At 39.5% G+C, this 13391-nt stretch overlaps 1 protein-coding gene across 1 annotated transcript; it reads right to left on the bottom strand.

The window, feature by feature from the left end:
* Positions 1–4927: 4927 nt before the first annotated feature.
* Positions 4928–9775, bottom strand: LOC110015551 (eosinophil peroxidase-like). Its single transcript, XM_023958442.1, has 15 exons — positions 9678–9775; positions 9447–9514; positions 9175–9259; positions 8891–9066; positions 8686–8812; positions 8397–8526; positions 8113–8319; positions 7663–8023; positions 7404–7564; positions 6987–7245; positions 6732–6902; positions 6401–6638; positions 6102–6301; positions 5831–5890; positions 4928–5722 (listed from the first exon to the last, which is right to left on the bottom strand). The coding sequence occupies exons 2-15, from the start codon at positions 9511–9513 to the stop codon at positions 5292–5294; spliced, it is 2673 nt and encodes an 890-aa protein (XP_023814210.1). The 5' UTR covers position 9514; positions 9678–9775; the 3' UTR covers positions 4928–5291.
* Positions 9776–13391: the final 3616 nt, after the last annotated feature.

The raw sequence follows: 13391 nt of genomic DNA, 5'->3' as shown, positions 1-13391 counted from the left end.
CTAGTTAGCACCAATTCATGCTGGCTTTTTGCAGAGACCTCTGGAAATGTTCTAGGGCACTTTTGGAATTGTAGATTCGTAGATTCGGACAGCTCTACAAAATGGCAAACACACTTTATAATGCTCTATGTAGAGAGTGGTGAAGGAACACATTGGTACACATTGGACAGTTCGCCAGTCCAACGTAGGTACACATAGACAAACAACGCAAAAAATGACTAAATTGCATATATATTAAAACGTGATATTTTATATGTTATTGCGTTGTTCCCTTCTCATCTTTTTTTTAGCCTGATGACTCAGTATGTAACGTCCAGGGTGTCTTTTCTCAAGGACATCTAGCCTAAATTCAAATCCTTTCCCTACCCCTCTGGCTCCTCCTTGTTGATCCAACTTAGCTTTAGCATTGGCCCAACTTGTTTTTTTAAGGGGGAGCCACGCCTTGCCAGTCGCTGTGGACTGCTTTGCATGTACACAGTGTTGAAAGAAAATAAAAATAAAAAAGAAGCGCCAGAAACGGCTGAATGTGAGAAGTTAAAATTGGGTCTTTTTTCATGTCATCCACCCTTTGCCTACACCTCCGACACCACTACGTGGGAGTGTTTTAAAACACAGAAGTTTACATTCTAATTTAAGCAATGACTTTTTGTTACTGCATGACTTTTTAAAACTATAAAACTGATGGTAGTTATTTTCCGAGTGCTGGTAGCTATTCGCTATAGTAAATGACTGGCGACTATTCATGACATCATCAAATTGTAGAAACATCCAGATGTAAAGACACTATTTTTCCAAAACTCCGGAGGGTTAAATGTAGGGGTGGAGAGAAGGCAAAAGGGTAGGGAATTACTTCGGATTCTGCCTTAATTTAGTTTGTTCGTTGTCTGCTATAAGTCTGTTAATTTTGTTTTTTATTCTTTAGTTGTGTTTGTCATTAACCTATCCTCAAAGCAAAGCATAAATTCAACTTAGAACTTTTATGCCAGTGCCATCCATTGGTGCAACAAGCAACACTTTTTTGCTGGAAAACAGCCATATTTTTGTCTTTGCCTCTCAGTAATGCTTCCTCAAATCATTTGAGTGAAACAAATAACTATGAGGTGCCGTGTAGGACATTATTCAGAATTAGCATTCACATACACATGTGAAATCTCTCACACACACTAGTGAAATGCTTGTATACATACAACTGAAAATGTATTCATTCACATACACATGTGAAATCTCTCACATACACATGTGAAATCTCTCACATACACATGTGAAATCTCTCACATACACATGTGAAATGCTCTCACACACACTACTGAAAATGCTCTCACACACACTACTGAAAATGCTCTCACACACACTACTGAAATCCTCTCACACACACTACTGAAATCCTCTCACACACACTACTGAAATCCTCTCACACACACTACTGAAATCCTCTCACACACACTACTGAAAATGCTCTCACACACACTACTGAAATCCTCTCACATACACTACTGAAATCCTCTCACACACACTACTGAAATCCTCTCACACACACTACTGAAATCCTCTCACACACACTACTGAAATCCTCTCACATACACATGTGAAAATCCTCTCACATACACATGTGAAAATCCTCTCACATACACATGTGAAAATCCTCTCACATACACATGTGAAAATCCTCTCACATACACATGTGAAAATGCTCTCACATACACTATCCAAAATGCTCTCACACACACTACTGAAATTTTCGACAGAAACGGAAGGCATTTCAGTAGAAACGGAAGTTGGCTGATTATCGCGAGATAATCATTCGTCTGAATCATTCGAAAATGGCAGCCGGTTGCGCAAGGAAAACCACCGAAACGTGTAAGTATATTAAAAAATATCCAGTATCTGTTGTAAAATATATTTGTAAATACTTAGGATGATGTGTTTAATATGTTATATTCCTCAATCAACAACCTAGATTGTTTTGAAGCTCATCAATTTCAGTAATGCTAAAGCTAACGCTAACGCGAATTAGCGCCGAAGGCTAAAAACAAACGCTAGATATTACATCAAAAAGCAGTGACTTCTAACCGTAGTCACAAGTTATTAACACATGTTTTAAATGTGTTCATATATGTAGGGACAGACCAGGATGAGGAAAATCCGATCCATTTGCGGATGGAGAAAGATAGCCTGTTTGTTTTCAAGCTAGCTCGTGCCAGATGGGTAGAGACACATGATCAGATTTGACTTCATTTTAATAAACGGTTAATCGTTGTCGTACTGGGTTAAAGGTTTATGTTAAAGACCCAGAAGAGAGAGGAGGAAAGGGCTAGAAGGGAGGAACAGCGACAGGAGAGTCTGTTAAGTTTACTTGAGTTGAAATTATTGTTCTAAAATGTAATGCAGCCATTGTTTTTCCAATTTGTTTAATAAATGTATGAACAAAAATGAATAATTTACATGTATTATTTAAATCTGAGCTGTTTTTAACAATCTCAAAAGGATTTTCATATAAATATCAGATGTACATATTTAGAATTTCGTTTTATATGTTAATATTTATTTTTATACATGTTAACAATAATCCTGGTCTTCTAGAGTCATGTGTGTCACAGTTGGAGCTGAAAGGAAAGCAAAGATTTGTCCTTGCAGACGGACGTGACTCTGCTCGTCCTGCATGTTCCTGGTGTTGTCCTGCTGTGGCTCAACATCTGTGGCTAAGCAGTCGCCTTTGCTGATGCACAGAATGTGCAGAATTGAACTGCAGGCAATGATTTTCATTGCAAAGGTTGGTTTTACTTCCAGTGCCCTCAGAAATATTGCTCTCCTCCTCATCTTTATCATGCCAAATGCTCTCTTCACAACAGAGCATGTTCTGGAGTGGTTCTGGTTGTAACTGCCTCAATGGCATTCCTCATGGGTTCCCTGTAGGGTGTCAGCAGCATGATGGGATGTGCAATGCAGGGATACCCACCATCACCCAAAAGGATCCTTCAGGTGGGTTTGTTTGATTTACATAAATTGGGCTTTTACGTAGAACCCGTGAATCATGGATTGATCCTGGATTCTCAACAAAAATATCTATAAATTTGGCATTAGAGTCACATACAGCATGCATTTTAATGGAATAAAAAAGCTTCCTGTTAAAATAACAAGCTGCATTATCTTTTAGGGCCTTTATTCTTATGTGGCAGCCATCAATGCTCCTTGTGACCCTTTGGAAGGAGAAAGACCAAGCGAGCTGCTAAAATCCAGAGGCGACTTATGGTAGTTCATTCCCACTGGGAAGCTGGGTGACCCTGCTCATCAGCTGGAGGATGCGGTCTGCCGTCCTGTGGACAACATCGCTCACGGTGGACCGTGTCATGTGAAAGACTCTGGCTAACACACTGTAAGATGTGCCACACGCCAGCCAGAAAAGAAACACCAGGACGTCAGTCTCCTGTGACCCCCCAGAGTGTGAGGAACCCGAAGCTGATGCTTCAGGACCATCGACCCAGATGCTCGATGGTCCTGCGGGTCAACCGAAAATCCAGTCTTGTGTCGGACTGACCGTCAGCGTAAAGGGCCAGGACAGACACCTTTGTGTTGGTAAAGCAGTAGAGACGTGAAAGACCCTGGAAAATGCAACATTAATTATTTCATTGAGGAAATTAAATCACATTTTTTTAATGTTTCTATTTATTTTGATGTCTTACATTTTAGATTATGAAGTATTTATTAATTCTGGAAAATCTCGTGGTTTTTATTTGGCTGGGTTTTTGGATTTTCATTTAAACTTTTAAAAATGAAAGTTTTTGTTTTGTTTTTGTTTAAAACAAGTGATATGGTTTGACTCTGAATAAAAAATTCTAAACTTTGAACTCACAAGTGTTTCATGTAATTGGACTACACAACTCACTTGAAAAAGAATGTTAAACTCTTACCCAGCAGACTGTGTAACCTTGAGCATGATTAGTAACAAAGTTTAAGTTAAAGTTTAGGTTTAACTAAAAAAAAAGCTTTAAGTTTAACTCACAAGTTATTCTGTCTGGTCAGGGCATCCAGAGGAAATCTTCTGAGATGTCTGCTTCTCCTTGCCGTCCTGTGATGCTGCATATCTGCTCGTTTTCAGTTTGATCTCACGAAAAACGGTTGAATTATTGCCAGGAACACGGACAGATTCATTTTCAAAGCCATTTTCAGTAATGTGTAAGAAAACTACAGAAAAAAATGCCTCCTTGCAAGAGCCCGTTAATCGTTCAGCGGCACAAAAACAAAATAAATATTGGCATGAAAAAATAACTTGGGGGTTTATTTATGAACAAATACATTAAATCAACACCAAAGTGTTTGTAATTTAATTATTTATAAATCAGTCACGTTTTCCATGATCAGAACACAGCAGATTCATAAATAGTCTCTGTAAAATGTTCATATTTATTATGTTTTTACTCTGACAAATAAGTGTCATTCTCCGCGTTAAATAGGAGTAGTTCGCCTCCAGACCAGGTGGTGGCGGTAATGCGCCACTTTGTTTCCGTGTCAAGCGCGTTATGAACAGTGTTGCCAGATTGGGCGGGTTTCCGCCCAATTGGGCTTCTTTTGGTTATGTTGGGCGGGTAAAATTGGCATTGGGCGGGTCTATAAAATTTGGGCTGCTTTTCAAAATATTTAGCGGTTTTATTGTCATTATTATTATTTTTCTTATTATTTAAAATATTAAGTAAAAGTATACTAATTAATATATAGCCTAAAAAAAGCATTGTGAATATATGAAACATTACAGTAATCCCCCTGTTTAGAGGGCTAACCACTACGACACCGTGCAATCCGCTTCCTCAAATCCCATGGGTGAAAAACAAAGCACTCTGAAGCCAGTCTTTACTTTTTTGTAGTTATGTATTTACATTAAAATGTAACAATATTTAGTTACACTCATCACAAACACGAGTGTACCTCACATTAAGCTAACAAAGAAATCTCTAACAATTCGTTCACATTCATTTTCCTGACCTTTGCTACAACACCATCATCATTCAGGGAACTAAAATACAAGTAAACTTTTTTTTTTAAATGCATTGTATATTTGCATGACTAATTCTAAGTATAATAAAAGAAACCCTTTTTTTAAAGAAATTTTTCAGTATTAAATATTTATGACTTCAAATAAAGCCAGGAATACAGTAAAACCAGAGGATGATAGTTTCAAAATATTATTCTCAGTAATGTTGGGGACAATAAGACAAGTAGACTTTTAAGTGGGCATTAATTTACATTAATTTAGACCCACGTCAGGGTTTATGTAGGGAACAGTTGTTGCAGCGCTTTCACTCAGCAAACAGCAGATGTCCAGAGAAGTAGCTGTCACTTGTGAGACCGTTGCCACCATTGTTTGCAACCAGCCACACCTTGTCTCCCCGCTGGAGTTTGATGAAAGTGCTTCCACTGGCTGAGACGTAGCCATTTTGCTGGGTGGTGTATGAATGCAGAATCAGCTCTCCATTCTGCAGCAGATCCACACTAGCTGCCGTGTCAGATATTGTGCAGTGGAACTGGAACTCATAAACTCCTGGGTGCACGCAGGTGAAAATGCCTGTTTTGGTGTTATAGCTGTTCTGCCCATTGTAGATGACATCACGGAAGGAAATGGGGGCCCCAGCTTTGGGGAAGTTGCTGCCGAGACGAACAGAGAATGCAACCTTCTCCACTGTGCCTGGGGGTCCAGGTGGGCCTGGAGGTCCGGGTGGGCCTTGAGGTCCTGTGTCCAAAAAGATATGAACATACTTTAATTGCAGAAATTCCTCTATGTAGAGATTATTAAGATGTTTATTGTATGAAGAGTCAGGTAACAAGAACTAGCATTTACCTGGTGGTCCTTGGGGCCCTTGGGGTCCTTGTGGTTCTGTTGCCCTGGTTGGCTCATTATCTATTAAGAAAACAAGTAAAAAAAGAAATTTCTCTATTCAGTGAAACAACACAAACACAAAGAATCTTAAATACAACTACTGTATGTTGGTTTATAACAGTGAAAAATAGAAAATTGTCCCTTTAAAATGACATTAAGAGAAAGAGAAGATAAGTTTAATCACACGAACACCAGTGTTGAAACACAACTGCATGTCAGAACATTAACTCACAATTCTCCGCCCATGGCTTGAGGTCAAATGCTGGGAGGTCTTTGCACTGAAAGTACCCAGAACCACGAGGACGGTACTGGAAGGGTTGGTTGGGTACTTCTGTGATGCCAGTGTTGTCACAAATGATCCTGGCAAGTGATGCATCTCTCAGGGACCTTCTCTGAGCACAAGTGAAGACGCCGTTATTCTCCCACCAAAAACTGAAACAGGAATTTGTTTCGATTAAGTCTCTGATTAAGTTATTACCAACAACTGTTTAGCTTCAGTAATGTCAGCTGAGTAGTGAAGTGCATCTTTACCGGTCTCCTTGGCGGATCCTCTTGAATTGAGTGGAAATCAGGCAGGCAAACAGAGGCCCCACTCTTCCCCCGGCAACAAATGGCTCAGCCACTCCTCCCAGCCATACATCAATGTTGTCGGCTGTGCCATAAAGATCCAGCAGTCTCTGGGCAAGATCCGTGTTGTTCAGCACTGTAGCCAGCTCTTCCAAATTTTGCGGTTGTGAGAGTCCACAGAAACCGCGCCACTTGTTGTAGCCTACCAAAAAAAAAAAGTTTAGTTCATGGACATTTGAGATAAGTATACTAAACAGTTTTAGAAACATCCACAAAGTTCTAGGTAGATGATTACGAGGAAGTCCATGGTCTCTGCCTCTTTGCATGTTCAGAGATCCCAGATCCATAGCCAGATCCACAGAGAACTTAAAGAGTCTATTCCTCAGCTCTTCAGTCAGCATGTGATTCTGTGTGTTCAGTTTGGCCGGGCGACCCACAAGGCCCCTCAGGATTGGATCCAAACCTCCTAAAGAACACAACACCACAAAGGAGTTTTTAAAATTGACCCACCTGTTGGTTCACACAATTCTTACAAAATTTGAGGCCTTGCCTTCAAAAGCAATTCTCCATGGAGTAAACATAGTTCTGTGCAGCAGCTCAGTGGGGTAGTCAGCGTGATTCTCATAATTCTCGTTAAGACGAAAAATAAATGGTTGGACCATCAAATGAGCAAATCTGTATGCAGCTGTGGCAAACACGTTGGCAATGCTGGGATCCACATTTTCATCATAGCCAGGATAGGTAGACAGTTGCTTGGACATGACTTCAGGGCCAAGGATGTGCCTGAGGTAATCTCTGTATGTGATCACCTAAACCCAAAAAAGATACAACTGCATGCTTAAAAAGATGGCATCACAGAACCAAGTTGAGGCAAATAGGCCTCAACAGTGATGTTAGGTGCTTAGAAAGTGTCTTAAACCACAGCATTGTCCTTTGTCTATTTGTTTTTAACCAATAGATCTCTTACCTGCATATATCCCCCCATGATTTTGCGTGCCTCTTGATAAAGCCTGTTTCCATCCCAATTAGGGTTCAAATTTGCGAGGGCACGCGCCAAATGGTTGTGTTCTCTCACCATGAGAGTGTGCAATGAAGCAAGTCCAATGTTCTCATTTGAACGATCATCACCTTTGAAATCACACAAAGGAAAAATTGAAGAAAATAATGGAAAGATTTAAGGCCTAACATTCAATAGAATGAGTACCCTCAACTGTATTGTAACTCACCTGCAAAGAAACATTCCAACTCTCTAGCATTGGGATCTTTGGTTATGTTGGCTCTTGTCTTGCACATTTTCGCATTATCAGCGGTGAAAGGCAGGAGGGCCCGGCCATTGTCATCAAACTCCGGGTTGACCTTCATCAAGCCCTCTTCTGTAGAAAGATCTCTAAGCTTCTGAGCCTTTGCCTCATCAGAACCATACACCTGACCAGCATCAATGAAGGACGTGAGAGTGTTCATCTGGTGACGCAGAGTGCTGGCACCAAAGATGTGTCCCGTATTCCCGGAGCCACAGGCTGGTGCAGAGCGGGAGAATGGCAGGCATTCCTTTGGATCTTCTTGGAAGCGTTCATCGTTGCTGGGAATCTTTTTAGATGAAAACACAAAGTGGTTTACATGAACGCTTTCACACATTTTCCTCTATCTGTTCTCACAATTTATGCCATCATAATGACCTCAATAGGGAAGCATGGTTCAGTACGAGCACAGCTAGTTTCACAGCTGATGTTGTTATTAAAGGAGACAATGGAAGGAGAGTGGGGGGTGAATGTCAGGTCGTGGTCCGTCCACTGGCCGAAGATCGTCACCAGATGACTGTAGAGAGGGTCACTCTCCACGTCCTCGTTAGCTGTTGCCAGGATCCGGTTGGACACTTCTCTTACCTGAGAACAACACAAACTCAATGGGCACTGAGCTTTATGTCAGTATTGGTGTGGTTACATTTATCTGGAGAGCATACCAGAGGAATAAGGTGGTAGTTCACTCTCAGGTCAGAGGTCCAGCCTTTAGGACTAGTCAGGTCATCTTCATACTCAGCAGGCAGCCAACGCAAGAAAGGAATGTTTGAAGATCCCCAGCGTGGATTTTTACTATTTTAAAAATTAATCCTTCAGTTCCGACAATTACTTCACATTATGTATTATCTACATGTATAGAACCTGCAGTCAATTTCCCAAATGACTAAACTCAACATCTGTAATTTAGGAATGTGGTGTAGGGGACAGTAAATATCTGTAAATCGGACTCACAGGTTGTTGCAAGAGCTGGCTGCTGTTCGATAACTTTTGGGGATATCTTTGCATGAAGGTGGTCTAATTTGTGCAGCACATCCTGTGAGTTTTGCAATTACGTTGAGATCCTCCACAGTGATCAGATCTAAATAACAAAGAAACAGGAAGTGTTATTTTAAACTGCTATCAAGTAACATCTAAAGGACAGTTGGTGCAAACGGACCTGTGGCATTTATGGAACGCTTTTGACGTTTCTCCAGGGCCCCTCTGAGCAGACTCAGTGTGTTTTGCATGTAGTCAGCAGCTCGCACAGCCTCCCGGGACAGGCCAGAGGGCTGCTTCAACAACGGAATGACGCTACCAGGGCTTGCTCCACTCCTCTTCACTCGGTCTATGCTCCTGTGTCAGGTAGATAAGACTTTCAATTGCACTTATTTCTTATATTCTAATTTGTAATATTTGCAGCAATTTTATAAGACCAATAAAATAGTAGAGTTTCATACTCACTTTCGCCTGGAGTATGTATAAGCTGCATCCACATTTGCCTTGGCTTCAGCCACAGCCTTCACAATCAAACTCTTGCTGATTGATTCTGAAAAAGGAAGGTTATTCATTTAATTTCCATTCTGTTCTTTTAATTTTTAAAAATCTGTCTTGTATTTTATTTTTTATAGGACAAGAACACTTTTTAAATTTTCAACATGATTTCAATACATTTGCATTATTTTACATTTTTAGTTTTTGACAAAGAGATGACAACACAAAAGCAGTTTTCACACCTGCATCAACCTGGCACTGCAGGCACAGAGTAATGCCCACGGCCAGCAGACCCACGTACATGTTCATTCTGCAATAAAGACACGAAAGATCTTCAAACACATTCACTTGATTATCAGTTCTGCTCTTTTTTAATAAAAGAATCAGATTTAAATCTTGTTTAAAAGTAGAAAGATTAGATTAAACCTATAAAAAAATATATCTGAACAAACAAGAGGAGCTGCTGAACCAACCTGAGAATCGGCGATGAGGAGTTGTGATCTTCCTCAGCATCCACCTTCAGCTCTCTGTTGTAGGCTCATGTATGTCACAGATCTTGTGACTTTTATAGGCCTACATCCCAAGAATGTCATTCAGGAATGTTGCTGGGGCAGACACTGAGATCATATATGTTTTCTTGTTCCTTATTCATCAGAAGAAGTGTTCAGTGATTATAGAACATATACATTTATTTCTGAAAAGCTGTTGCAAAAAAATCACAACACTACATGAACATTGGTTTGTTTCACTTAATTTGGCATAAATTGAGCCTTGTATCAATTATTATAGCTCTTTAGGCTTTTAGATTTTGAAAAGTGCAGGTAAAAAAACATTAAATTTGAACCTTTAACTTTGAATCAGTTTGAACAACACAGACACTCCCTATGTGTGTGCGTGTGAGAGAGCACCTTCATAGTATTGTGTCTGGTATAGTCTGATTGTAGCATTCACCTCAATGTGTTTTCATGAGCGTGTCACTCAACTGCTAAACATTTTACATTCTTCCTGGGTCCAACATGAACTTTTTATGTTTACAAAATAAAAGGCTGACATGAGATATGCATGAGACACACATCCAGTTGTTGGCTATTGGCTATATATATATATATATATATATATATATATATATATATATATATATATATATATATATATATATATATATATATATATATATATATATATATATATATATATATATATGCCAGTAATATGCTGGCAGGGAAAGCATACATGGAGCGCCACAATCAAGTGGCTGGAATAATATACAGGAACATGTGTGCAGAATATGAACTGGAAACCCCAAGGTCAAAATGGGAAACAATCCCGAAGGTGGTAGAGAATGAAAGGGCAAAAATCCTGTGGGACTTCCAGATCCAGACTGACAGAATGGTAATGGCGAACCAACCAGACATCATAGTGGTGGACAAAGAACAGAGGAAAGCCATTGTGGTGGATGTGGCAGTGGCAAGCGATGGGAACATCAGGAAGAAGGAACATGAGAAACTGGAGAAATACCAGGGACTCAGAGAAGAACTGGAGAAAGCCTGGAAAGTGGAGGTGACAGTGGTGCCTGTGGTAATTGGAGCACTCGGGGCAGTAACCCCCAAGCTGGAGGAGTGGCTACAACAGATACCTGGAAAGACCTCAGACCTCTCAGTCCAGAAAGGCGCAGTGCTAGGAACAGTCATCAGGTTTATTTTTACTATAACAAAAAAAACAACCAAGTGCCATCACAGCGGACAACACACACGTGATGTCAGCAAAAAATGTTCAACCATTACTACAGTCAAATGTGTGGAAACCCTTTGAATTTTGCAAAGGCGTGTGAACATACAGTGTGGTAGAATGTTCTAATAATGTTCTGTTTGTATTATTTTGATGTGGAAAAACAACAGTGGGCTGAACTTTATGAAACTAAAAAGTGAAAGGATTTGACATAAATTCGTGTTTACTTGTTTATTTGGTTACACATTGCATTATCTTGCAAGAAAGACAGGGAATCTGGACAACTTTCAGTGCCCAGGTATTTATCTCTGAGTCAAACTGGTTGAATTTTTAGCTAAAGATGTCCTGGATCAATTTTAGGTCAGTAAATCAGATCAAATCAGGTCTCTGCAACCCTCACTGCACGTCACTGGCTAAGATATAATGCTGAAATCAGTGCATTCTTTGGTGAGTTACCAGTGCTAATGGAACAAACCAGTGAGGCCTAACTCCTTTTCATTGAATTTTAATCACAGTTATAGTCGTTATTGTTAATAATAAAACAGCAGTTTTTTCAGCTGAGGTCCTATTACTAATGCTGAAAGAATCTTGTATTGATGATTTCCAAATCTTTCTCAATAATGTTACTAATACTGATTCAAAAATTGGAGTCGGGAGGCTAAGATTTTTGCAGTTTTGGTATATTACTGCTAATTACAGGTTTGTAAGGTCTTTTACCACAGCTAGACATATCCAATAAGCACATTCGTGCTATAAACTTTTACAATGTTTTTTAAGTAAGTACTTTCTTTTCTTATTATCATCTGTCTTTATAAACCATCCAACAATAAATCTCATGTAAACCACATAGACATTTTTTCAACTACCCAAAAAACTAACATGCTCACTCCCCCCTCTCCCTCTACATTTTACAATCCCCACTCCATCTTTTTAAAGATGCCTCCCTTTGTTATTTTCTAGCCATTTAAGCATATTTTAAATGTTTTTTTTCTATAATTAACTGTTGCCTGTGTTTGCTTGCTCAGTCCTTACTAATTTCAAAAATGTATGTTAAATAGAATATTTGCAGATGCATATGTGATAACTGCTCATCAAAAAATTGTGTACTTAATGTTATGATACTTTCCAAATGCCCAAGTACTTAATAGGCTTTTGCAATAGTTTTCCTCTAGTTTCAATAGAATTCACAGGTAAAAACATCTTTGTATAAAATCACAGCATTCACAGTTTTCATATTAAATTGGCATTCACTTATGTAGCCCTTTACTACCGTATTTTCCGTACTGTAAGGCACACTTCAAAACCTAGTGCAGGACTCATTGATTAAGTAGGTTCATGTGAAAAGAATCTTCAGATTTTTTTTCTAAAGAGCTGTGGAACAATGTAATTATTAAATTAGGTCTTGTTTTAAATGTAGATCTCAGAGGAATGCTGGCATGGGTCAAGGCTGTTCTATACATGCTGATTTCAAACATGCTTGCTGCAGGGCATAGCGATCTCAAGGACAACATACCTTAGCAGCATTTGCTCTTTTGTTCCACTGATGTACAGGTTTTAATCTTGTGACCGTATGGATACTTTTGATTCTTTCAGGCTCATGAACCCTGATGGATCAGGAAATGTACTATTAGTATACAAAGCTGTGAACTTACCATAAACTTTATCATTACTGGAGTCATTTTACCACTAAAGCCTAATTCTTATAAAACTATGACAAATATAAAAAAAAAAGGTAAAAGAACAACTTTAAAATATTTTTGGGATTTGTATAATTACATTTTTTAAGAACAAAAACATCAGGGATATACCATTATTTGGATTTGAATATTGGATTTGGAAATGGTTCATTTCAAGCAATCAAACAGGTTCACCAAGCCAGTACCTCGTGGGCTACCGCCCTGCTTGCTAACCCTGCTTCAGTAATTGCTGCTCACCTGGATCAGGTGTGTTCAATCAGTCAAAAACGGCATCTACTGAAGCAGGGTTAGCTGTAAAACAAGCAGGGTGGTAGGGTCGGTGACCCCTGGTGTGTTACAAACAAGTTCTACAGTTACAGTGGATGCAGTAAATAAAATCTGACAATGTGACACAGTTATCTCTGACTCTTTTGTCTCGCTTAGTGCACATTATACCATAGTTCATATACATGACATAAGTTCATAAATTCAAAAACAGACCATTCATTGACTGTGTGCCTTATAATCCGATGCACTCTATGGTGTGAAAACTACAATACTTTCATTGGAAGCCCAAAGCGCTTTAAAGTCACAGTCCTGTTTAACCATGCGCACACATTTACACACCGATGGCGGCTCCACTGCCTGATGCTGGCACCAATCTATAAGCAGCGGTAGCAATGTGGGGTTCAGTGTCTTGCCCAAGGACATTTCAGCACATGGGGGGCATGGTGGGAGCCAAAGCTGCAATTTTCTGATCAGAGGTTGGCCGGAGTACCTGTG

The sequence above is a fragment of the Oryzias latipes genome, chromosome 9 (genome assembly GCF_002234675.1).
Source record: "Oryzias latipes chromosome 9, ASM223467v1".
Taxonomy (NCBI): Eukaryota; Metazoa; Chordata; class Actinopteri; order Beloniformes; family Adrianichthyidae; genus Oryzias; species Oryzias latipes.
This window is presented reverse-complemented; position numbering and strand designations above follow the sequence as displayed.

Coding starts and splice junctions, on each gene's coding strand:
- LOC110015551 (XM_023958442.1), bottom strand. CDS start 9,513: ATGAACATGTACGTGGGTCTGCTGGCCGTGGGCATTACTCTGTGCCTG. Junction 9,260..9,446: donor GCAGTGCCAGGTTGATGCAG/GTGTGAAAACTG, acceptor TTCCTTTTTCAG/AATCAATCAGCAAGAGTTTG. Junction 8,527..8,685: donor GCCAGCTCTTGCAACAACCT/GTGAGTCCGATT, acceptor TTTTTAAAATAG/TAAAAATCCACGCTGGGGAT.